This window comes from Falco rusticolus, chromosome 2 (genome assembly GCF_015220075.1).
Source record: "Falco rusticolus isolate bFalRus1 chromosome 2, bFalRus1.pri, whole genome shotgun sequence".
Lineage (NCBI taxonomy): Eukaryota > Metazoa > Chordata > Aves > Falconiformes > Falconidae > Falco > Falco rusticolus.
Genome location: NC_051188.1, coordinates 71,392,768 through 71,418,356, shown reverse-complemented (window position 1 = coordinate 71,418,356; position 25,589 = coordinate 71,392,768). Strand labels below are relative to the sequence as shown.

The 25,589-nt window shown below is 42.1% G+C and overlaps 1 protein-coding gene across 2 annotated transcripts in view; it reads left to right on the top strand.

Moving 5' to 3' along the window:
• Positions 1–25,589, top strand: part of GABRB3 (gamma-aminobutyric acid type A receptor subunit beta3) — a 197,944-nt gene that overhangs the window by 68,955 nt on the left and 103,400 nt on the right. The window contains exons 2-4 of one of the 2 annotated variants that reach the window (XM_037377006.1): positions 7,926–7,973; positions 15,422–15,513; positions 15,667–15,734. In XM_037377006.1, coding sequence (XP_037232903.1) covers positions 7,926–7,973; positions 15,422–15,513; positions 15,667–15,734 — 208 coding nt within the window. Of the gene's footprint in view, positions 1–7,925; positions 7,974–14,816; positions 15,256–15,421; positions 15,514–15,666; positions 15,735–25,589 lie in introns of those variants that run through there. The other variant, XM_037377007.1, reaches the window with a different exon arrangement.

Sequence of the window (25,589 nt, the reverse complement as noted above, 5' to 3'; positions counted from 1 at the left end):
CTGCCATGACTATTTAACTACACTTTACAGTTCTCTCACACTCATGCTTGACGTGAAGTAAGGAAAATTCAGAGATGCATACACTCTGTTACCAGCTTGTTTCTCTTTTAAATCAAAACTTCTGATGTTTAAAGAAGAGCTGTGGATAAGAGAAAGTACATTTTGAGGCTATGATATAATGCACTTAAAGGTCCCAAAGGCAATATTCTTAACATCTACAACCAACTCTGAAATATAACCTAGGAATGTAAATGTTAGGGCTGGGCTCTTAAATTCAAGTTTCTTAATGCACTGTGGGCTGACAGCCTTTGAATTTATAAAGACTTCCTATCTAAACAACCAAAAGAGCTAAATATCACTTAGAATAATTATTTTGATCCGTACTTACAAAGCAGTAGCAACCTATGAGAAAGTATTACCATGCATGTATCCAGGTATCCAGGTGATTGTTTCCTCTGATCGTACATGCTTTCATCATCTTAAAACTGATCTTCCATGCACAAGCTGGAGACTAGTTTTGTGTGTACAAGTGTGTGTCAGGGGGATTCCTAACCCTATTTTGTACTTGCATATAACAATATACACACTCACGAGGCTTAGAATGGATCAAGAAATTGTTCTTCCTCATGATATTTTTTCAGATAACTGAAATACTTGTGTATTTCATGGAAAGACCTCCTCTCCATTTTTTTTAGAAAATTATATTTAAAACAAAATTAAATGAAGTATTTGTTTTCTGTGGATGCCTACAAAATCAGATAAATGATCCTTGGAAACCCTAACTCCTTTGAAGACCAAGGGCACCTTAAATTTTGGCAGTGAAAGTACCTGAGGAGTACCTAATGGGCCCTGTCAAATAGATGTGCTCATGGCATGGCTGTTCCACAGCAGCACCGAGCCCACCAGAGAGCATGTTCGCGACACCTACTGTCATTCAAAACTGTCATCATGTTGGGTCAGGGTGACCTCTGCATTTTGTAGTACAGGTCACTGAGCGACACACACAGTGCCCACCAGGATGCCAGGATGAAAACACAAGGCTCCCTTCTGCCTCCATGTAACTTTGCATGGAACACATAAATCCTTCTGTGGAGAGTTGGCCTCCTTAGTCATGAGCCTTTCAGAAGTGGCATCAACTACTCTTCATGATTTTTTTTTTCACCCAAACTATTAACTTTCATTTTGAAAATACTTAAAAGAATAAGAAGAAATTGAAGAGGCTGAGAGGGCAGGCTTCGTTTTAAGTCCTCATTTCTCCTTCCACTGAAGCTGAAATGCACTCCAGTATACATCGAAGCTGCACAATCCTTGTATTGAGAGCTAAATCTCATGTCTTTTATAATATGGATACACTTGTCGAACACATATTGTGGTCCATAAAAGTGTGAAGATGTAAAGAGGTTTATTTCTACAGGATTTTATGACCGCTAACCACACCTGAAATTTTTTCTTCCTGAAAAAAGGCACATATTTTACAACAGCCCTCTAATAGCTCAAGAGGGTTAGAAGGGACACTGGCAAACTTCGTATCACCCTGGTGTACATGCAAGTGCTTTAGGGGATCAAAGAACGGAAATTAAAAATATGCTACTGAATGAATTTCTGAAGGAAGAGAAGCAAAATCAGTGATTTATTTGTGGAGAGTGCAGTAATGAAAACCATAGGACAGTTTAAGATCTGAAAATTATTTCACTGCTGGGTCACAGTAGACCAGAAGCATGTATTTCTGATCACACTGAGCATATACATTCCCATACCGAATCAAGCCAAAGCCGCATCTAGGTTGCCTTCCTGCCTCTGATGATGGGCAGTAGCACAACTTTGGGAGGAGCATATGAAACAGGACAGACAGAAAGCAATTCTTCCCCAGATATAACGTTTCTGTTTCAAGCAGTCTGAGGTTTATGGACTTCCTTAGCCAGAGGGTGCATTCACAACATTGATTTTAATAGCCATTGATAGAGCTCCTTTTCATGCATTTGTCTAATGGATTTTTGAGCCCATTTATAACTTTGACCTCCACAGCTTCCTCTGGCAATGAGCTTCACAATTTAATTATGCATTGTGTGAAAAAGGACTTCATATTGCTTGCTTTAAACCAACCACCTGATCATCTGAGTGCTCCTTTGTTTTTTATAGTGTGAGCGATAACAAATAATCAGTTAGCCAGTCTATGACTTCATACACATCTATCATCTCTCTCCTCCCTCAACTGCTTTGCAGACATAAGACTTTCAGCCTAAGTAGCTTTCTTCTTACCAATGCTATTTTGTACTTCTAATCATCCCTGTAGCTCTTTCCTATACCTTTATCTAGCTCTCAAGCTCTTTGAGATGGAAGACAACAGCACAAAATTTGCAGGATGTGGGTAGGCTGCAGATTTCTGCAATACTGTACTGATCCTGCTTTGTTCTGGGCACTTGCTTACCTTTGTGACATCTGCTGAGCATGGAGCTTGGACCTTCACTGAAATATCTGCAGTGACTCTGAGATCTTTACTCAAAGGATAATGGCAAATTCATGCACCGCTGTTGTGTGTGTTTTGATAGCTTTCCCGATGTCTATTATTTTTTATATTTGGAAACCGAATGCATTAAAAAGAAAAAAAAAAGAAATTATGTGGACTGAAATAAATAGAACCTACTGGATCTGAATAGAACAAGACACCTTGAAGAATATAAGTTATTTAAAATGTGAGTAAACAGGAGTCGACATCTTGACATATTCTCAATTCAACCTTCCTACCTCGCTTTTTTAATGCCAACAAGCGGGTTTGTGGACTTGCTAATTCACTGGCATGTGTCTGAGCAATGCTAAACTTCCCAGCTCTGGCTGATGTCAAAAGGAGTCAAGACTGGCTGGCTCTCATGGAATTGGAAACTACAAAAAAGTATTGTTCTGGTAACTGTTTATACTACGTGACATTGTCACTTCCATACTATTTGTGGAGCTTGATGCTGGGAAAAAATGAATTTCTAGAGAGGTTATGAAAGATCAAGGATGCTATAATGTCATCAGAATTACATGTAACTTGGGCATCAGCATTACATAAAAGCATATTGAATGCTTACTTAACATAACATTTGAATAAATCATGTTTAAAATCATGTTCACTGAAACATTTATTTCAGCTAGAGCCAAATAGTTTAAGCTTCTCATACATAAACATTTTTGGCATTATTTATGAAAACTTGGATTGCATCCACTTAATTTATACTTTAAAAAATAAGAGATAGCTGTGTGAATCTTGTATTTATAGCAGAAACCTCCATCGTCTGCTGCTTACTGAGGTTTCAGCAGATCTACAATGGTAATTCAATAACCGTGTCTATAATATCCTGGGAGCTTTAAACACAGCTTCCCATTTTTGCATTTGGCATTTCAGTCTGTACTTTCTTACTTTTCTTGATAGGCTTCTAGGTACTAAAAATAATTCGCTAGTGCCTATCATGCTGTGTGACAATGATGCCCTTGAACACCTAACCTGGCTGGCATGGGCTGAACCTCCTAGGAAAAGGGAAAGGGAATTTTATTGACTCATTCGTGCGGGTTCCTCACTGCTTCTGAAGTTTCTGGAGGGAGGGCTTGCAAGATGGATTGAGCAATCTTGAGGTAAAAGCCCAGAAGCAGCTTCCAGGGAGGGAGACTTACACTGAGGTTTTGCATCTAGCTGTTAACTGCCAATAGTTATTGCACCTAAGCCATGGTGTATGGGCTTAATTTGGTCTCTATTGTGTATGCTGGGTCAACCAACAAAAGTATTTTCTTCACTTCAAAATGAAAAAGGCTCAGACATAATGAGGTGTGCATTCTCCAAGCCTGTGGAGAAAGAGTTTAGCATCATGGTTTTTTTTCCTTCTGTTTGCAAATGGTTTGTGTGAGGTGTAAGGAGTTCTTTCCAGAATGGAAAAAGAAAGTATTTTTTCTCAATAGTGTCATTCCATGTTCAGATGCTTTCAGAATCTGAAATATCTCACTTTCTTATTGTTAGCATTATCTTCCAAGCCATAAATATTAGCCTTTGTATCTATATTTTCATGCTGAATCATTTTTTAGATGCATAACATCGAGAGTACTTGTTAAACATTCTGTGATTCACTAGCATTGCTTTGTGTTCTGGCCTTAATCCAGAAACGGCAATTGCATTTCACTTTCCTTAAGACTATATTCAAATGAGTATGATATTTAACTTAATTTTTGCTTTTACATGATCTTGTAGGATTTAAAGGTGTGACAGAAAGTGATGATTGTTGCTTATAATTTAACATACATTTATTTAAAAGATTCCAGCAATTCCAGAAATATAGTATCAACCCAGCAGCTTTCCTGTTTCTTTGCTGTCCACTTACCATTAGCAGGGATATCCTTCATGGAGCTCCAACCTAAAGACGTATAGGACATCTTGGTCTGATAAGCTTTTGGAGGCAATATACTTAATGTACTGAAACAGATCTAGCCTTCCTTGCCATTAAAGCCCCATGGATGGGATTTATTTTATGCAATATTACATACCCAGAAGTTAGATGTCTAGCTAGATATAGGCTATGTTCATAGTTAGGTACTTCTAGAGGGTGATTCATCTGCGCTATTTTGCCTTTTTCAGCCTTTGGAGTTCCTTTCAGTCTTTGGACTTGGTTCCCCACCCCCCTCACTGATTACTAAAGTAGCCCATGATAACTGGGTCAGACATACACATTTAATCCTTGATGCTTGCATCAGCAAGGAGAAATCCCAACCTGAGACATTCTGAGCTGTGATATCATCCAGAAATTTGTGGGCTTTAAAAAAACTCACAAAGTTCTTATTTTGCAATTCGGGAAAGTCCTAACATTCTAATATGGGTTGTTCATGGTATGGTTTTCTGTATTATATTGAGTGAGACTTCAAGAAAGTTGGGGGGAAGAAAAGGGGAAAAGATGAGTTACTATTTTTGTTACTTTAATAAACCTAAATGCAAAACATTAGCCCTTTCTAGCAACAAAAACTCCACCAGCAGCAATACTGAAACCATATGCCCTCCATTTGATTTACCATCAACGACTGCCTGGCTGCACACAGAGCCTCTCTGCTTAATAGTGGCTCTAGGCAAGAGCATGTATAATATTCAAAGCAGTTTTGTTCTTTTATTAAAGTTGTGATAAGGATGCAAAGCATTTTAATGGGAATAATCAATTATATAATAGTATTCATATACAACAAAGTGCTTTTAATATAAGTACTTTTAATGTGGTGCTTTTGTGATGGGGGAATTACTTTTGTAATACTTTCAGAAGCGTGTCTTCTGTTGGTGCCAGGCAGACAGCAGCAGTAGGAGACTTCTGTAAGAGATGAACTCCATTTACTCCCCATTCAGAAGAAGGCATTTTTCAATGCAGAGACCAAAGGATTTTACCACTGTGCTGAATAAGAGAATTTCAACATCAAGATGTGTCTACATTTTTGTAAGAGAAGAAAAAAATGGAGTGCATTATCAGTCTGAATAAAAGCTCATTGTAGATACTTCAACATTTAAAAGATTAAGTTTGATTATTTCCTGTTACACTTGCCTAATTGTTTTCCTGATCTCCCCTTGCTGTTATCATCTCTTTTAAAAAAAAAAAAAAAGCTAAGTTATTTCTATCCTACCATTGGCATTTTTGCTGATAGACGTCAAAAGTTATAAACACAACATGGCCATAAAAGATGTTTTTGCACTGTTTTGAAAATTGTTATAAAAATCTTAACAGAAACTGTTAGTAAGTGCAAGTTTCTTTTTATTTTATGGGTGTGGATATATTTAGGTAAGGGGATTGAAACCAGACACTTTTTCAATCTATATTGTACATGTTCATTTAGAAGTGGTGCCCTCTTCCACCCATAGCTAATTTGTTATCAATCCATGCCAGTTGTCATGGTTACAGGGTGAGCTGCATCTGTCTGTCAGGTGTCATTGGCTACCTTTGGCAGCACAGCCCTAAAGGGAGATGAAGGCTGAGGACGCTCCCTGACTCTCTATCCAGCCTCTGCAAACGTAGAGCGCTGGCTCCAGCACCTTGCAGCAAGTGGCCATGGACACTTCAGAAAAGAGCCCAGCCATCTTGTCATCTCAATATTGCCCACGTGACTCTACCCTTATGAGATATGTGACTATCATCAGAGGATATATTTGGGTCAGTGTTGAGGCTTCAGATGCCCCTTCTGTGCTCTTTCTCCTCTCCTCTTTCCCTTGCTGAGCTCAAGAAAGTATCCCAGGCCTACACTGAGTCACAGCGGGCCAGACAACTGAGAAGTGTGGACACTAGACAAAAATGTGCTTGAGAATGTTCAATCAAGCCACAAAATAGCATGCTCAGGTGTGGTTGAAGGCATGTAATGCTATCAGCTCTAGATCCAGAAAAATATGGCTTGTGAATCCTGATGCCTAGAACTATTGAAAGAACATAAGATATTGTGAAGTTTGGAGTAAGATTCATATGAAGATTGGATGTAGGTGTTTACATGAGAACTGGTTGCTCCCATTATGTCAACAGAGATCTAGTCAACTCGGTTAATGGAGCCTATGTATAGAAAGCTGGGGATCCTTCTCTTGGATGGAATCTGACCCAAGAGGCTCAGCCCAGTTCCCATATGCAAGCATCCCAAGCCACTGGGATGCTCCAAGGGATCCCCCTCAGACTCCAGTTACCCCTCCATTAGAGCGTGGGTATCACGTCGGTCCTGTGTTGTAACTGACAGCTCTGTGTAGTGTCTCAAGTAACTCAGGGCATCTTGAATGGACTAGATGGTGGCATCTAACTCAAGCCCTAACAGTTCTGTTTTAGGTGGCTGGCTATTTCAAGGGAATCTGAGACTTAAGAGGTCCCACATCTCCCTAGCCAGTGCACTGGGGACTCGGGCACTCACAACACTCAGTGGTTAACATCCTTTAGCCAGTGCATATTTAATGTACAACCACTCCAGGAACAGGGACCAAACCCAGGATCTACCTTTCCCGTGTAAGTGGAGCTTAATGCATTCAAACTCAGGATCATTTACCCCATGCTTTTAGTTGCTTCTCTTTAACTTCTCTAAGCAGACAGGTAAAGTAATGCACAGAGACATAAATCAGATTTTAGGATACAAATCAATACTTACTATGGAGTGTCCTTTACATTCATCACGCCTTCTCAGAAACAACTTCGCTAAAACTTGTATGTTATTGCTGATTACAACAAAGCCAACACATTTCAGACAACATCTCCTCTTGCTCTCCCTTGAATTAGTAGCACTATTTTAGAAGAGTCCTTTGTTCCCACATGTTCTGAAACAGTCCAAAAAAAATCCAGGAAAAAAATCTCTCTTTTTTCTAGTTAAAAATGCAAAAGGTATTGTGCAAATTCACGTGGATTTCAATTGAAAAAGCTCAAAAATATAGACTTAAGCTTCATTTTGATTTTCAAAATGTCTTTTTCATATGAACCTCAATGTTTAAACACAAATAAAAGTATTCAAAAATCCAGAGAGAAAGTATTTCATTTTACATTGAATACACTGCATTAGACATCAATGCATTGTTTTAGTTTGGATTATAAACAAATAATAAAATACCTGAATTGGATAATGTTCATCTGGATCAATTAGAAACCTTTTTTGAAAATTATTCACAAGCTTATCAAAATAATGTTGTTGCATTGTGTTTTTCACAAAAGGAGTGATTACTTTTTTCTTTTTTCATTTCTTGGCAACAGAGCCACGGATCTATAATTAAAAACCCACTTCGAAAATTTCCAAAAGACTATTACAATCTTGTCATATCAGGGGTTGAATAAATCAATTTATAGAATTTTTTTCCCCCATTCCTAGATTCTACAATGATGGCCTGAAAATCTCCAAGGTTGCAAACTATAGTTTATTTTGTCAATGGACACTGGGTGTGCAAATGATATTCTCTCTTTCTCTCTTTTTAGGAATGCAGTTGAAGAAAACAAAAAACTATATGCAATTTATGACACAAGGTGAGTAACAAAAAGTACTTAAAAAACATTATTATCTGTAAATGGAATGTTAACCCTTTACCATGTTAGAAATTATTATTAAGTTTTAATTGAAAATATTGATTTTCCTGAGCCACAAAGTAATCTTTAAACTAAGGCACAATGACAAGTATTTTAGATCATCATACACAAAATTCTGTAACTACCTAATAATGATTCCCCTTTATTTATAGTAATTTCCCTTCATATACAGTGCATGTGACAAAGAAATATAGTTACACGACCAGCTTAATTTACATGTTATTCCATAGATGCAGTATGACCCATGATCCTGATCCATATATTAGGAGCTTAAGCGTGGCTGCTTTGATGCCAGTGTTTGGGGAATGAGAGCAAAGGGTTAGCTGGCACAGCCTCGAGAAAAGAGTATGCATTTAAAAAGAGGCACTTCCACCAGCAGAGTGCCGTGTCTTGGCAGTGCAGGGCTGTGGATACAGCCTCTGTATAAACACACTTCCACATTATGAAGCCTTTCCTTTCCCCTCATCCTTTATGGACTGTTTCCTCTTAAGGGCACTCCTTAGCGTAAGTAAAAAACCCACTCAAAGGATAAGAGCAAGACATACATCAGACTTTCACTTTATTCTACCCATAGCTTTTTCTTTGTTACCCTGGACTATTACTTCCAGAATTCTTCCTAATCTTAGCAAATCAAGAGTGATGAGAAATCATTTCACTGCACTTTCTTTTCATTGCTTATCCTGTTTTATATGGGAGTGTTTGCATATATAAATGGCTTTCTTCCCTCCCAGTGTTTATCTTTCTACTTTTCCACTGATAAAATTCAAAGGGACATTCGGATGAAAATGTCAGGAACCAGCATCTCTCGGTGTTTTAGCTAGTCCTTATACAGATGCATCAGTTAGGATCCTGACTTAATCTTTCTTTAAATATATCTAATACTAAACATAAACAATTCAAACAACTCGTGCTTGTCTTCTTCACTCTGTATAATCTCCTGCACAATGAGGCTTGGGTCTTGATGTGGAATTCTGGCTGCTGTAGTGAAAAATTGCATAAACAATAATTATCACAAATGCGATTCATGACGTTGATAAATTCAAAACCACAAATAAATGGGCTATATCCTTCTATTTTCATCTAACCTTAAAAGAAAAAGGTAACTGCTGCATACTGGTTTGTAAGGAATAATGTGCTCCTGACAAAGGGATTTAGATTAAAACACTCAAGCAGAAACTCTCAGAAAAGAAGTCCTGTGCAAAATAGCTCTTCCTCAACTGCAGTTACAGTAAACAAAAAAAATAATCTTAACTGTTACTTGTCTTGTGGGTGTCAGAGTCTTCTCCCAAGTAACAAGTGATGGGACAAGAGGAAACAGCCTCAAGTTGCATCAGGGGAGGTTTAGATTGGATATTAGGAAAAATTTCTTCACCAAAAGGGCTGTCAAGCATTGGAACAGGCTGCCCAGGGAAGTGGCTGAGTCACCATCCCTGGAGGTATTTAAAAGACATGTAGATGTGGTGCTTAGGGACATGGTTTAGTGGTGGACTTGGTAGTGCTGGGTTAACAAATGGTTGTACTCAATGGTTTTAAAGGTCTTTTCCAACCTAAACGATTCTATGAATCATCAGGACAGAGACTTAAAAAATAGTACTTCTAAAGCACCACAGGCTTCTCTAATGTATTTGTGTTATTCCAGTGCATAATCATTAATTTTTATGATGAAAAAATGTGAGTTATAAAGAGCCTTGATTATTTCTTCCTCTGCCAAAGTGTCAATGGATTTTTATTTTGATGTGTCTGACTCATTGTGTGCATAATCCAGAGGTTTTGCTGCATGGGGAATGGAATATTGCAGGAATACTCTTTTAAATTCATTCAGATAATGCAAATTTTTGTTCTATTTTCTTGAATATTAAGAAAAATAACCAGATGAAAATCAAACAGCAGTTCAGAACAATTTGGGTCAGGCCTCTTATTAAAGGCAAATTTGTCCCCATTGCTGGTATTGATTAATACCTTATTCTCTGCGTGGCCTACTGAAACATTCAGATCTCCACATCAGAACTGTTGACATAACAACATTAATATTTCTGTATAATTAAATGAAAACCATAAAATTATGCAACCAGAGCAAACAGGTTCATGCAACACTGTTTGCAATCTGCCTGACAGAAATGGGGACAACGAGTACAAACTCATTGTCAGTTATAAGCTCAGCATAAACTGTTGAGTATTACTCAACATCAGCATATAGTACATGCACTTTCTGATAAATATACATAGTAGATAAATATAATATTTTTTTCCTCACATATGTCCAACAACCACTGCTCATTATCTAAACAGGCAAAACACAACGTATGAAACTGCCAACGTGCAGAGTATTCCCTAAGCCCCGATGCCACATATCTACTCCCCAGCATCCTCCTGTCACTCTAAAACTCTGCTTTAGCCGAGACACTGTAGGGCAGAAAGTAAGAAAATTGAGCCTTCTGAAGAAAACATTAATATTTCTGTTGAACGATATTTTGGCAAAAATGGTCCTGAACTCCGATTTCATATAGTAAAAAAGAAGTCAGGCTTGGGGGGAAAAAGGGAAAGAAAAAAAAAAAAGAGTTGAAAATTTCTTGTGGATTTTTTCCCAGCCAGTTTTATTAATTACACCTTCTCAGCAGGTTAAACCAGCAGGCTATTAAAATTGCTGGAAGGCAGAATAGGTAAGCAGCAGCATGGGTCTCAGCCTAGTAAGATTAATGCCCTGCGTTCCTCAGAAGACGCCACTTCAGCTGTAGCAGAAATTCTTCCCACTTTGTTTTAGTTTCTGTCTCTCTCTCTTTTCTATGTCTGAACCCCCTGTGATTGAGTTTGCTTCAGCATAAGACTGGTTCTTTGTCAAAATCAGTTAAATGATGGACAAGCCAGAGAGGAAAATGAAAAAGACAATGTTCTGATAAGTGATTCTGACCTCAGCATCTAAGTCGGGTTATGTTCATTTTGTCAGGTAAACCCTCAGTACCACTCCCCAGTGCAAGAGCTCAGTGATGTATTGCATGGTGTGATAAAATACTTCTTCCCTGATTCTCAAGCCAGTCTTTCTACTACAGTCTGGTGACTGATAGTGGCAGTACTGCAAACGCATCAGTTAGGAGCAGACCTCTCCTCTTCTCCTGTCACTGCCTCCTCTTCTATATCTCCATTAGCACTGACAATGATGAAGAAAACTGGATTTTGTTGCAAAATTTTGAGTGGCTCCTCATTTCACTCCCACTGTCTTCAACAACTTCTGTCCTTTAGCAAAGACTGAGTGTGCTTTGTTCCAGCTCCTTCTGAAAGGAGATGATGGGTGCATCTACATAGCATTTTAGCACAGATCGGGACTGTGAAGTGAATCATTTGAGCATTCCCACTGACTGTGCTTTGGTTCGCATCTCAGAGCAGTCTCAGAGTACGTGAACTCAATTCCTTCCACACAAAACTATGGTGGAAGATACACCCCAGTGGCATATGAATGTGGTCCAACCGCTAATGAGCATCTAGTCTCTATGGGACCAGATTAGAACATTTCCTAAGGGGGAAAAAAACACCAAAATGCATATGGAGTGGATATCAGGTCCTCAGCAACTGCAGTTTTGCTCTACAGACCAGCCTCAGTGCTTGCTAACTCAGACATAGCCAATGAACCCCCGCTCACTGCAAGGGCTTCTTTCATGTGTAGGCTTGGCAGGTGTATTCTTCCACATGTATTTTCATCGATCCAAGGGCAGTCCTTTTGCTTCTTCACACATAATGCTTGCCTTTGCAGTTCAGACTTTCCCATTTTTGAGGTGGCCTTTAAAATCATTTATTGGCAATGCTAAGGAAGAAAAGAATATCACTGTGCTTATATTATTGAACAAAATTTGATCAGCAGCATCCGTCTTAACTGTCCAGTGGCCCAGAAGCTAGAACATTCACCAAAGTAGTAGAAACAGTCATGAAATTTAGTCCCTGAACTAAAACATTCAAAGCCTCATCTTTTACAGGGATAATTTTACTGGGACAGAAAGACTGTTGGAAAAAGAGCAAGAGTGAGAATGAGCAATGACAAAGCCACCTAAAGAGAGCAGAGAATCGGATTCTGTCCCTTACACCATTGAACATTGATTTATTTTATCCAGTAATTAATTCATGAATTACTGGGTTATTTATGAAATAACAGTACTTCAAAGATAAAAGCCAAACACTAGGCCACAGAGTCATGTTAACTCTTTCCCTCTCTCCATGACTTAACTATTTGCTGAAAAATGGAAAATTTCAAACAATAGAGAAGAAAACCTTACCCTGATGTCCTGTAGTCTGGGCTGATCTCCGGGGATACATCCCTGGGATTTTGCTGGATGGAGAATCTGCAGGTTCTGACTGGGTGCTTTGCTTTAGCGAAGTGCCCAGACTCCTTCCTGCCATTCCTTGAAATAATCTGTTTGCTTTTTGAATTGAATGTTTAGGAGCCTAATTTCAGGGTAAAAGTCATAGTGGCTAATTTTGGAGCAGAACAAGGAGTCTGTTTCTGTGCCCATTTTTTTTCCTATTGGCCACATTAAATGGCTCCCCAAAAGTCTTTGCTTCCATTATTTTCATAAGCACTCTTCACTGGGCAGGACTTTTCTGTGTCTTACCTCCAGACTGTTGTCACAACAGCTTTGTTCTGAGTCTTTCCTGTGGACAAAAACCGAAGTGCCATTTTCACTGTAAATGCCACATCACTGAGAAGTCAAGATATTTTTCTCTTTCATGAAATGCATTGATCATTTATAATTTTTAACATCTTTCAGTTGCTGCTAAGCCTAATTAAATCCAGAGTCCCAAGGAATAAATGCTCCATAACCCCCTAACTACTTTCTTGTCCCATCAGCTCCAACCTTGATTATCTTTAAACCATCCACAAATAAATGGAAATGATTGCTCTGAAAGATCAAGAAGACAAATACTTAAATGAAGTGATAAAATTTGACAGACTTTACAGCACTGTTGATTCATTCCTACCTCAGATGTGTTTCCAAAGTACCAGCATAGCGCATTAATCAGAAGTAGTGTTCTCTAAAATATTTTATTTCTGTTATAAAACCAACAAGCTATTTAAGAAAACTTATTAGTGCTTAAATGCACTTTTAAACCACGTTAAATTCTTCATAAGAAATATTATCTTCAGTGTTAATACTTTCTTTCAGCACTTAGGGGGAGAGAACTGAGTTGGTACCCTTCCCCAAGTTCACTTTCTCTGAAATCTTTGAAAGAAGTCTTCAATACTGCCATCCATAGCACTGAAAAAAATCAGGATCCAGACCCCTAAAATAACTTTTAAATATATCTATAGCTACATAGATGTATGTATTTATTTGACTTTTCATTTTTGAGCCCTTGAGTCACATATGCTTCATGTCACAATTCTCAAGCTTTCATCATAAGCCTTATTAGTTTTTAAAGGAAAGCTAAGATTTTCACTTACTTTATAATCATAGTAAATATGGCACTACTAAAAAATCCAAATATTGGAAGACTTGAAATTACAAGACTTGGCAACACTCAGTTTTTCTACATTTTTCCTCATTACTTACAGGGATTTACATTGGTTTTAAAACTGAGCCTGATCCTTATTTTATTTGAAGCTTCATTATTAACTGCAACAGCAACAAGGTCAGGACGTTTGCCAAGGATTGTGCTCGTCTTTCTTTTCAATACTTTGTTGAGGAGAGGTGAAAGGCCATCCGTGCTTTCTCACCTGTAAACCACACCACAGCATTCCCCAAGCATCCAACCTTTTGCCAGTAGTTTCTCTAAGGGAAGAGGATATATAGAAGGAGAAACAGGTGGTAAGACAACAAATGTGTAAAAAGACACTGCTTTTCTCCGTTGGCTGGTGAAACGTTGTGCTCTGTGACGGCACAGCGGCCAGTGATAGCAATGTAACCAGAACCAGGAGGTGGCTAAGGGTGTGTTGGGTAGAGCATGGTGAAGAGCTCTGGCACTGAGAGGGAGCTGGCTCTGGAACCAAAGGCAACATAGCCAAGCCAGCATGCTTGTTTCCATGCCAATTAGTCCTGCTGAAAGGACTAATTAACCTGGAAGGAGGTTAACAATAGTAACAACCGTGCTGTCTCTACCCCAGCCAATGTTTCACACTAAGTTAAGCGCACCCAGAAGCTCAGGGGCAACACAACAGAGAGCCGAGACCGCTCCCGGAGCAGGAGCACCCCTTGGGCACCAGTGCAGTGTCCCGTCCCCACCGGCCCAGGTAACACGCCTCGCTAGCCACGCTTCGAAGCCCGGGCAGGTTTCGCCTGGCACAACACGGCCACTAGGTCTGTGCTGATGGCGTCCCCACAGGCACGGCTGAAGGGAGCCGCGGGCACCTGCACACCCACCCCGCCGCACCGGCCCCCGGGCCCTGCGGGGGTCAGGGCGAGGCCCCGGCCCGGCTCCCGCACCCTGGGCACCGCTCCCGGGACGCCCAAGGGGCAGGCGGCCCCGCACGCCGCAGGCCGAGGGGCCGGGCAGGGCGTCCCGCACCGGGGCTGAGGCCAGGCCCGCGCCCCCTCACCCGGCCCGGCCCCGGGCAGGCCCCTCCCACCCGGCTCCAGGGGCGTCCCGGCGGCCGGCGCCGACCCCGCAGCCCCCGCGCCCACGCCGGGGATCCCTCGGTGCTCCCGAAGAAAAGGAGCCGGCTGCCAGGGGGCACCCCCGCCTCAGGGCGGATGCCGCGGGGCCGGTGCGGTGGCCGGCGGGGCGGGCGTGCCCCGAGGCGGTGCCCGGGGAGCCACCGCCCCCTGCCGCCGGCCCCGGCCAGCCCCGCTCCGCTCGGTGCCCCTCCTCGGGCTCTCCGCCGGAGGGACGGCGGCCCCCTCCATTCCCCTCCCCTCCCGCTCCCGGGAAGGCGGCAGGGCGTGCGGGGACGGCGGGCGCGGGGGAAGCCGGCGGCCGGGCTCCGGCGGAGGGCGGCTTCCTCCTGGGCTCGGCGGCGTCGGGCCGCGGGGTGGGCGCAGCGGGTGCGCGGACGGCTCCCGCGGGCCGGGCAGCGGTGTTTGGGATATTCTGGGGGGGGAGGGCGAGGGAGGGGGGGAGGACGGGGACTGCCGCCCCCGCCTCTTCAGCGGCAGCCGGGGCAGCCGGATCGCGGCGGCGGCGGCGGCTGCTGCTGCGCGGCGGGAGCGCGGAGCAGAGGGATGTGGGGCTTTGGGGGAGGCAGGATCTTCGGGATCTTCTCCGCTCCCGTCCTGGTGGCCGTGGTCTGCTGCGCCCAGAGGTAGGAGCCAGCGTGCCCCGGCGGCGGCGGCGCGGGATGCGTTTGGCCAGGGGAGCAAGCTGATGCGCTCCCCCCCGCCCCCCCGCTCCCGCCGTCGCCCCCGGCCCCCCGCACCCCGTCCTCTGCCTCCCCCGCCCGACACCCCCCGTCTCTCTCGCTCCCACAGTGTGAACGATCCCGGCAACATGTCCTTCGTGAAAGAAACTGTGGATAAATTGTTGAAGGGCTACGACATCCGCCTCCGGCCGGATTTCGGAGGTGAGTCGCCCTGCCCGGGCTCCCCCCCTGCTCTCCCCGGGGCTGCCGGCGTTCCCGCACGGCGCAGCCGGCTCCCGGCGCCCCCGCTGCCGCGGTCCCTCTCGCCGCCAGGTCTCGGAGCGGAGGCGGGTAACGGGTCTCGTCTGCCCGCAGGTCCGCCCGTCTGCGTGGGGATGAACATCGACATCGCCAGCATCGACATGGTTTCCGAAGTCAACATGGTGAGTAGCGGGGGGGCCCGGCCGGGGCTGGGGCTGCCGCCCGGCGGGTCACAGCCGCCCGTTCCCCGTCCCTCCCCTCGCATCAAGCCGCCGCTACCTCGGCGGGCGGCGGCCGAGCAACGCGGGGCGCCGAGCGCTGCCCTTTCCGCCTGAAAACTTTTATTTCCCCGGGGACGCGCTCCCCCCCGCCGCTTCCCCCTCTGGCTGCCGGCGGCCGCCTCCGCGGGTGTGCGCGGCCCGGCCGAGCCCGGGGGTGCCGGGCCGCCTGACTCCCCCGCCGCCCTCTCCTCCCGTTACCTCCCGGGCGCCGCCGGCCGGAGCTCGCTGGGGCTCGGCCGGGCCGCCGGCACCCGGCGCGGCCTCGCAGGCGGCGGGGCGCGGAGCGGAGCGGGCCGGCGGCGGCGGGGTTCCCGGGGCCGGCGGCGGGGCCGAAGGGCCGTGGCTGTCGGCATCTCCCCGCTTCGTGCGCCGTTCGGGGGGAAAAGCCCCGAACAAGCCAGCCCCGCTTGTCGGTGGATGAACTCTGAGATGTGCGAGTGTGTTCATTTCTGTGGAACACCCAGCGCGGGCGCGATTGTGTGTGGACTTGGGAGGAATTGTAATGTCGCTCGGCAGAGTGACACTGTTGGGGGCTGCCGGGCTCACGGAGGAGAGGGGACGTGTGCAGGGTGCTTCGGTGGTTTGGTCCCCTTGTCTGTGTAGTTTGGTGGTTTGGGGTTAGAAGCTGAAATTGCTGTTTCTTGCCCTGATCCTAAATGTGAGGTGGGTTTTTCATGTTCCTCAGCAAATTAGTCCTTCCCTCTGTATCGCAGATTTTTCCTTCTGCAAACCTGAGGTAAAAAGACCAGCCTACTCTGCAGTGCTGTAGTTACAATTATGGTGTTAAAAATAATAATCTGCACGTTTGGAAGCTGAGCTCTCTTTTAGTAGGTATGACATGACACCCTACTACCCTTCCTTCAATGCACTGCTGTGGTGTTACAAGCTGGCATAGCTTGCCCTTATAGATGATCTGTGTATTTTTATTAATCCTGCCCCTTCTTTCACCTGCTTGACACAGAATTCCGGAGACAGAAACTTTTGCCCTGCTTCCGATCTTTTGAAAAGGGGTTTTAACAGAGATACAATTACCTGGTTGCAGTTAAATGTGCCACCAACGTCTGCCTTGCTACTCATTCAGGATGGACAAATGAGAGAGTTTGTTCTTACAAGAGTTTATTTTAAGCTTCCTGCAACTTCAGGCAGCTGCAGAGACACCTCCTGTATTCCACATACCTTTCTGTACCTGTAGGATTGAGTCTCAAAAAAAATGGAAGCTGAGTCTTTGAAGAGTAATTGAAAAGTCTGACTTCACTATCCCCACCGCCACCTTCCCCACCTTTGGCTATGCTCCAGGCTTCAGGAAGCACTACATTGTGCATTGAATTAATATATGAAACTTTGTGTATGTGAAGTGCCACACAGGCAATAAATATCAGAGAAAGGTAGACTGAGACTGGAAAAAAAATGAGGGGATGTGTGCTGGGTTTTGCAAGCCATTGTGTCCTGTCCCCCCCTCCCCAGCTGTGGGAAAGCCTGTTAGGTTTAAATAACAACTTGCCCAACCCACTGGCAGGGGTATAAGGAAAAGAAAGTAATTACACTGTTCTTTATGCTGCTAGACTGAGTAATTAGATCTTGAATGGTACAGGAGCAACTGAAGAGGATGGGTGCCATCCCTGTCTTCTGGACAGTGAGCCGGCATACTAATGACTTAAGTTTCTAGTAGCCCCTGTTTGTTGCCAGAGCTGTAAAGAAGCTTTTTTCCCCATGCCCTCTCCTGGGGCAATGCAAAGTCTGAAAAATACCAATACAGATCTTGCAACAGAAACAAGTGTGTGTTTCTGAAGGGGGCTGGTGAAGTACTGTTGTTACAAAAGCTGTATTAATTTACTTCAGGACAAATGAGCAGAAAGGGCTTCTGGTTGGTGAACAACTTACTACAACTGGAGTTTCATCTGTGCTGGTCTCTCCTCCCTCTGAAAAAAGTCATCTTTGACTAAGCACAGCTATATTCAAGAACTGCTTGAGTTGATTACGTCCACTTATTTTAGGTAACTTTGAACTTACCTGCAAAGATTCTTGAGTAAATATCAAGAAACGGTGAATAAGGATGAACAGAAGGCGCTTTTCAAGATTACTGAAGTATATACCTCCTAAGATAGTAATTTGGAGAGGAAAAAAAGGCACAGTTAGTTTGAAGACATGAGGCATTGCTGTTGAACCTCATGCTGGTTACCACCTAAACTTTTAATCTTTGACATATTCTTTCATTTAATCCCAAGCAGATATGAGCACTGACCTTTAGCCTCATCAACTATTGAAATGTCTTACGACAGTTTCTCTCTATGAACTGTGGTAGTATGGACATTAATTCCTTTGATTTAAATCTAGGCGTTAGTGTAACCTTTTATAAATTAGCTTGTTAAAATTCATCTCTATATTAAAAATAAAATAACCAGAGAATTAACATTCTTCAATTTTATGAATATAAATAAAAAGTTATTACAGCAAGTTTTATTATACTGCCTTCTAGGCAGCCTGTAATGTAGCTTTCAGTGATATGATGACAATTCTTTGTAACAAGAATTACAGCTTGTGTCATACTCTTTTCTATTCTTAATCAAACTGTAGGCTTATGTATAATATATTCCTGTATGAATCTTCAGTTACTAGTTAGTCATTTGGCTTTACAGAATTTTAAAAATTTATTTGTGTATTTTTAGTCTTTCTGTTGAAAATTAATAATAATCCTTTCCCTTCCATACATACAGGCTATTTTTTAGGATAGACTTATTGAATAGTAACATGCATATTTCTCAGATTACTTGGAACCATTAACATTTTTCTTTACTTTTGATGCTGAAATAGTAAGCTGGATCAGGAGGACTGATGCAAGTATCAGGACTGCACAGCATCAAATTGTTTTACTGAAGAGTTTTAAAAAAGCAGTTTCTATTTGATCTCATAACATCTTGCATATATTGAGTAGCATTATTGAAATTGTTACTGTGCTACACTATTTACATTATACTGAAAATACTGAACATTTATGAAGTAAAAAGAATATGCTTTGATATTTATGCTTTGAGTTAACATATTTGGTAGCAAGAACGAGTTAATGAAGTTGCATGTGAGAAGTGCATGGTTCAAGGAAGGGCTGCAGTCTGTTAATGACTTGCACACCCCCCCACACACATATATATATATATGCATATATATATATATATTTCCATAGTCCTTTACATCTCTGCTTTGCCTGTGCATGCTTTCCCATTATTATTTGCCTATTTCACAAATTATACCTGTAATTGGGTACTTAACCACCTACCTATTCTTGTGCATACCTCCAATAATTGCATTTTAAACTGCTGTAAATGCCTGTAAAATGTACAGTAATGTACGTTTCCAAACAAAGTACTAATCAATAATAACAGATGTAATACTGAGAAAATACTGTAAGTCATCTTACAAATAAAGAGTATCAAAGATTACTGTTGTCAGATTTCAATAATTTAGCTTTATAATTTATCGTTTTACATGATATGGGTTGATTGTGTTCTGTACTTTCTGTGTTTTAGAGGTATGTTTTGCTTAGATGATGTGAATTAACAAAGATACACTTCTCGTGCTTTTTACTAGTCTGTCAGCCTATTTCCAATCAGGCAGGATCCACATTTTGTGATTTTTTTTTTTTATAGTCTCATTCTTGTTCAGCATTTGGTCTGTGAATCAAATACGTTAGTTCCAGGCAGATAATTTTCAAGCACCCAAATACTCCCGTAGCTTTTTATCCTTAGGAAGTTAAATAATCAATACATTGAATCTCCCAAATAACCCCCTCTTTAAACCTATCATTATAGCTGAAAGACTGAGGTGCTGTGCATTCATTTTACCATCATTTTAGAATGTGTTTTATAGTTTATGGGAGGTAAAGCTATAAAGCAGATAGAGAAAACAAGTGGATCGGTGCAAAAATGAACCTTTCCTTAGAGATAATGTTTTGTAGAGAATAGTATGGTCTCCTGTAAGTAAGGAAACTTGCACTACTGCTCTCTGAAGTGCTCTCTGCGTTCTCTTTGTGTATGGAGGAGACTTCAGAGCTGTTCATCCAGGGCTTTTCAAAGGCTCTAATTTCAATAAAATTAAACCAGCAAAACCCAGGAGGCATCATTGTCTATATAGTCATCCTGCTGTTCTGAGAATACTGTACTCAGAAAATTAGTTTAACATAAAGTCAGGCCATAAAACTTACGAGTTGTTGTTTCTGAAAAAAGATGTAATCTGTTCTATGGTAACGCTGTAATTTTTTATTTTTACATATGTTCCATTATAAAAATGCAAGTATGCATATGGACTTCATTGGGTGCCTGCTGATTTTCAAAGCAGTTTTGACATCTTTCTGACAAACCGTGTTTTAGTTGCTGCGCTAAGGTCAACTAAAGTTCTTACTCACTGAGAGCAAGTATTGTTTACTTTCCTTACATAGTGATGCATAAATAATTATTTTTAGGTCAATTAATTCATACTTCACCTGAAGTACTGAAAGTGCAGAACCTTCATACTTCGGTTGATGAGATTTGTCACATCTCACTTTAGATGTCTAAAAAACAGAGGTGGGATTCAGTTTATGTAAATTGAGATGTATACAATTAGATGTCTAAATAAGAGCTGGATTTCTAAGTTCTACAACCACAGTTAACGGAGGTCTGAAACAGAATGTGGCTGCTTAGGCAAAGGCGTTTACTGTCATTTTGGTTTCATGGTATCATACTTGCTCTCTTATTTCCAGTCCAGATTGGTACAAATTGCAGCCATGTCTGTGTGCTCTGTGCACGTGTGTTAGACATAGCATCAGCTCCTGAAGTTTAAACAACTGGGTCTTATTGTCAATAGAGGTAATGGGAATACAGAGAGCTATTTATCTTAAAATAGAGAAGACACTTTAATAGTGCTTCTTAGGTATTTTGGGCACCTCAGGGTAGCCCTTTTGGACTCCAGCTGTCTCTCCAGAAGGGTAGGGGACTTCCATAGATCCTGTTATATGTTCCTGTAGACCCAGCCCTGTGCTGGGGTCCTGCATAATCCAGGGCATCCAAAATAGCACCAGACACCATTGCTTAGGGAAGTGAATTGTTCCCTAGGTGTCCAGCCAAAGCTCATCCTCCAGGCTGCCTCTGGAATCAGGAGGAGGAGACAGGCACTATTTTGTGAGGTGTACCTTAGATATCTGCGTGGGGTTTTTTTAAGATGGACGGATTTGGCTTTTGGGAGGTGTCCGTCTTTCCTGAATAGCTATGGAGAGAGCCAAGGCAACTTGGTTAGTCTTTGAGTAGCGACAGCGAGGTGCAATGAAATGTAACCTATGGTTCCCATCATAAATGTAGCTTATACTGCCTGCTGTAAACAGCTGCTTTCTAAACACTTTGCAAATAGAATCTCGAAGTTACCTCATGCAGGAAATCATAACTGAGTTGTGACATATTTTGCTTTGAAGATTCAGATGGAGGAATTAAATGAGTTGTACTAATAGAGTGATTACATAATCATTTTTATTGCAAACACAAGTTTTCTAGCTAGAAGAAGATTCATGTGTGCAGTGCTTATAACTTGATTGCAAATCACAAGAGTATAAAATAGAATATATAACTTTATATATTGATTTTTGCTTTTATGTATTTTACAATTTAATGTGCATGGGGAGACTAGTAGATCATACTAAATAGATATGGCAGATAGACCTTATACATAATTTTGTGTATGTGTGTGTATATATATATGTATGTATTTCATAGATAACATAAGGGAAGAAAAAGGAGGAAGAGGAAAGAAATACTGCCCAAGGAGGGAAGCATCTCCTGAGGCCAGCATAGCCCTGCAAACAGTGCTGTCACTGTGCCGGTGAGGAGCCAGCAGCCATCTACTAGGAGACAGCAGCAACGGGTGCTGCTCCTGGAGGACAGTCTATCTGAGCAGGTTACCTGTTCTCTAGTTGCCGGCTGGCAACAAGGGCAGCTTTACTTCTAATCCTCTGTCTTGGACCCATCCATTTTTCTTCCTCAGGACAGTACCCATGAGCTCCCCCAGCCTGCCTCACTCTCTCGCTCCACTCGGTCGTGTTTTGTAGTTCCCGTTGACAGAGAGAGAGGAGTGCTTGTAGCAGACAGCGTGACAGGAGAATGACTCCTCTTTGGTCAAGGGAATTGATGACAGGCTTCTGCTTATCTGCAGAGGAAAGTGGCTGCTGTGAAGGGGAAGAAATACCTGCTTATGCAGAGACAAGGAGATAGTTAATGTCGCTGGGAGGTGGCAGTAGGCTTTTTAAGAGCCAGCTCCAGCTGCCAGCATTGAATCATCCAGACCTGGATGATGAAATAGATACGATCTGTGATGACATCAAACTGGAGTAATTGCAAACATTTCAGGGGACAAAAAGGAAACTGGAAATGATGTTTACAGATTGGAGGAATGGCCCTAAATGAAGAAGGGGCAAGCACAAAGTGCTACATTTTGTAAGGAAGGAAGAATCCAGTATTTACAATGATGAAGAATTGGCTAAGCAGCAGTGCAGGAAAAAAGGATGTGGAAGTTTTGCTGGATCAGAGTCTAAAGCAAGTGAAAAAGGTAATCCAAGTCACAGCTGAAATACAATTGAAAAAGGACACTTACTCTCGAGTACGTAGATAGAAGTGTCATTCACAAGACACGGGTTTCTCTGTCCGCCATTAGTGAAGCCTGAGCAAGAACGCTGTGTCCAGTGTTTTTGCACTGGCTTTCAGGGAGATGGAAGCAAACAGGAGTAGTAGAGAAAGGAAACAAATGTTTCTAATTAAAATAATGACAAAACAGGGTGTATGCAGCAGTGTTCAAGTAAATGGGTTTGTTTGGCACTGAAAAATAGGATGGAGAGAGGACATAAATTTCACAGTATGTAGGAAGCTGATGGTGAGGGGATGATGATCAGCAGTTCTTCAGAAACATTTGAAGTAAGACCTGAAGAAATTAATTAATTGATTTCAGATCAGTTTTCAGCTAGCTACATGTGTTGTAGCATCTTGTTTGTTGCAGGTTTTCAAGAAGAGACCAAAAAAATACCTCTCCTGGTGGTGTTGCTCTTGCCTCTGGAGAGGCTGGGCTAACTGATGGTTTGAGATCTTTTCCAGCACTGTGTTTCTGTGAATCTGTGCTATGATTTGATTATTATTTCTGTCAGGGCTCCCCTGAGTTGTGCACGCAAGTGTGTCTTGGTGTGGTTTCAGATGCACCTGTTGGTCTCTGCAGAATCTCTGCAGGTCTCTGCAGCATCTCTGATGCTGCAGAAGATCAAGTTTCCCATAGGACATTTGTAGTATATGCCAGTGTCAGAAGGACATGCCATGCCATCTGACATCTGACATGTCATTAGTTACCAACATCATGTTCTTGGTATCTTTGCATTGATGGTAACAGCTGGTGCATGTATGTCCTTCCAAATATACTGGTCATAAAGAAAGAGTTATAAAGTACAAGGTCAGGAGTCTGTGCATATAATCATTAAGTAAATATTTACTTCTATGGACAGCATTTCATCATGCCTAAGTAATAGAAGTACACTAATTTAAGTGGTGTAGGAGTGGAAAATTCACAAAAACTTTATGGATTTATACCTACTCTGTGACTAGGAGTTTTTTCCATTCCTTTGAAGACAGAAGAAAGAGAGAAGGGGAAGAGTGATGTTTATATGAAGATTTCTGTTCATGCATTGGGTGCTTCTTCAGATAATTTAATGTCTGTAGTCATACAAAAAGCTTAGAAATTTGATAAAAGCACAGCAGACAATCTCATACTTGGCAGAATACAACATATAAATGTACAAGAACACCCATGACACATCTGACTAAAGGTTCACCCAGCCAAGTGTCCAGGCTCTGATACTGGTCAGTAGTGGATGCTTAGGGAAGAATAAAATAAGTTAATACTTGTTTAATGTACTCTTGCCACCTCCCATGATTTGTGACTTCAGACTTTCTGAGTCTCAGGACTCTCAGAGAGAGTACTTTTAGTTTAGGTGTCACCAGAGCATTGGGATCATTTAATAATGATACTCTTTTCCTCGCAATTTTTATTTTAATAAAGATTTGATTATATAAAGGACTTAAACTCAGGTAGTATCAAGTGCAATCCATCAATACTGAAGGATAATAAAAACTTTCAGAGGAAGAGGTTGAGTAATATTTAGCTACCATTAGGGGGGTTTTAGCTTATGCAGGACAAACTTTCTTTTTTCTCCCCTATGACACAAAGTCATAAAAAATAGCTGGAAGAAGAATCATTTCAAAAGGAGAGTTCATTTAATATTTGTAATTGAATTTCACAGTTCCTTATAACTACAGATATTGCAAGGAAAAAATCCCAAGTCTAGGCATGTCTAATTCATTATTCACTATTATGGATTTGAACCAATAATTTTGGCAAAATAATTTGTTCTCTCAGCAGTTAGAAACCAGTTACAGGTTGCTGTGATAATGTAACCTGCAATATGAATGTAATAATGCATACAGCAGAGAGGGAAGGTAAAACAGCTGTGCTGGGAGGTCTGCAGTTACACTGGATAATTGGCAGTTCAATAGCAGTTAATGACTTTTTTCTTTATACTAATATGAATGTTGAATTTTCATTAGTTCATGGGAATGTCTCCATGGCACAATACAGCACACTGCAGAGATGCCAGAGGTACCTCTGGTGCAGCTAGTACCGCTTCTGGAAGCTGTGAAGTTAGGTCAATACAGAGCTCTGTACAGGATGGTTGTGTCAGTGGAGGTTAGGTCCTTGAATATGGCTTTTTTGACAAGGTTTGAATAGGTTATCCAGTGTATGATCAGTGTCCAGCCAGAGCTCATCACCAGCCCTCCCTTTAACAGAGAGAAGTGCTTCCATAAGACATTATCTTTTGTTCTAAGACAGGCATTTAAGGCAGTAAGGATGCCTGGCTCTCTAGAAGTGCCTGCCTAGAAGTGCTAACAGGGTAATGAGGTGGAGAAGACAATGGGAAGAGCTGACTGTCCTAGGATAGATGCTAAGTGTTTAGTTAATGTTGGGGTGAATTCCACCGACTGTTGCCCCTTAACCTGCCTTTTCGAAGGTAAGTAGAAGACTGTGCTGAACTGGTACACAGTTGATCTTCAGCAGCACTAAGTAATACTACCCAGCAGGTTAATGCATGTAAAATTCTGTGTACAGTTTGAACTATGGACGGGTTTTCAAGTGGACTTTGTGTTGAGTCCTGAAGTGAAATACACGTAGGACCGAGAAGATAACCCTTAAAAGCAAGCTCAGATCCACGTGATTAAAAATCCTCATCCCTTGCTCTTTTGAGTTGTGAGATAGCCCCACTATCATACTCTGCTGGCCTGTTAACCCTAAAGTTACCTGAAAGGAAGAGCTTCATTCCCTTGAGTCACATATGGCTATTTCCTCATCACATGAGGGACATTTTAACATCTCCCATTCAGGTGGCTACTTAGTCATCATAAGCTTAGCACATGAGCTCATTGCTTAGTTACAGTATCAAATGTAGAGCTGTAATCCAACTCAGGGGCCACGTAAACTCAGCTGGGCAGGGCCCTCCACCCTTTGGCGCTGGGCTGGTACAGAATCAATGAGCCAACGGCTTCCCCTTCCAGGACCTGGGCTTGGCTATGCAGGGAACCTGAGCCCCTCTCACATTTTTCAGTGGGGATGCAAGTCTGAAAGAGCAAAAAATGGAATGCTAAAATATAAACTAGTGGAAATGGTTTTTCTACTTAATCAAACATTTTGTAAGCAGATAGCTATTTT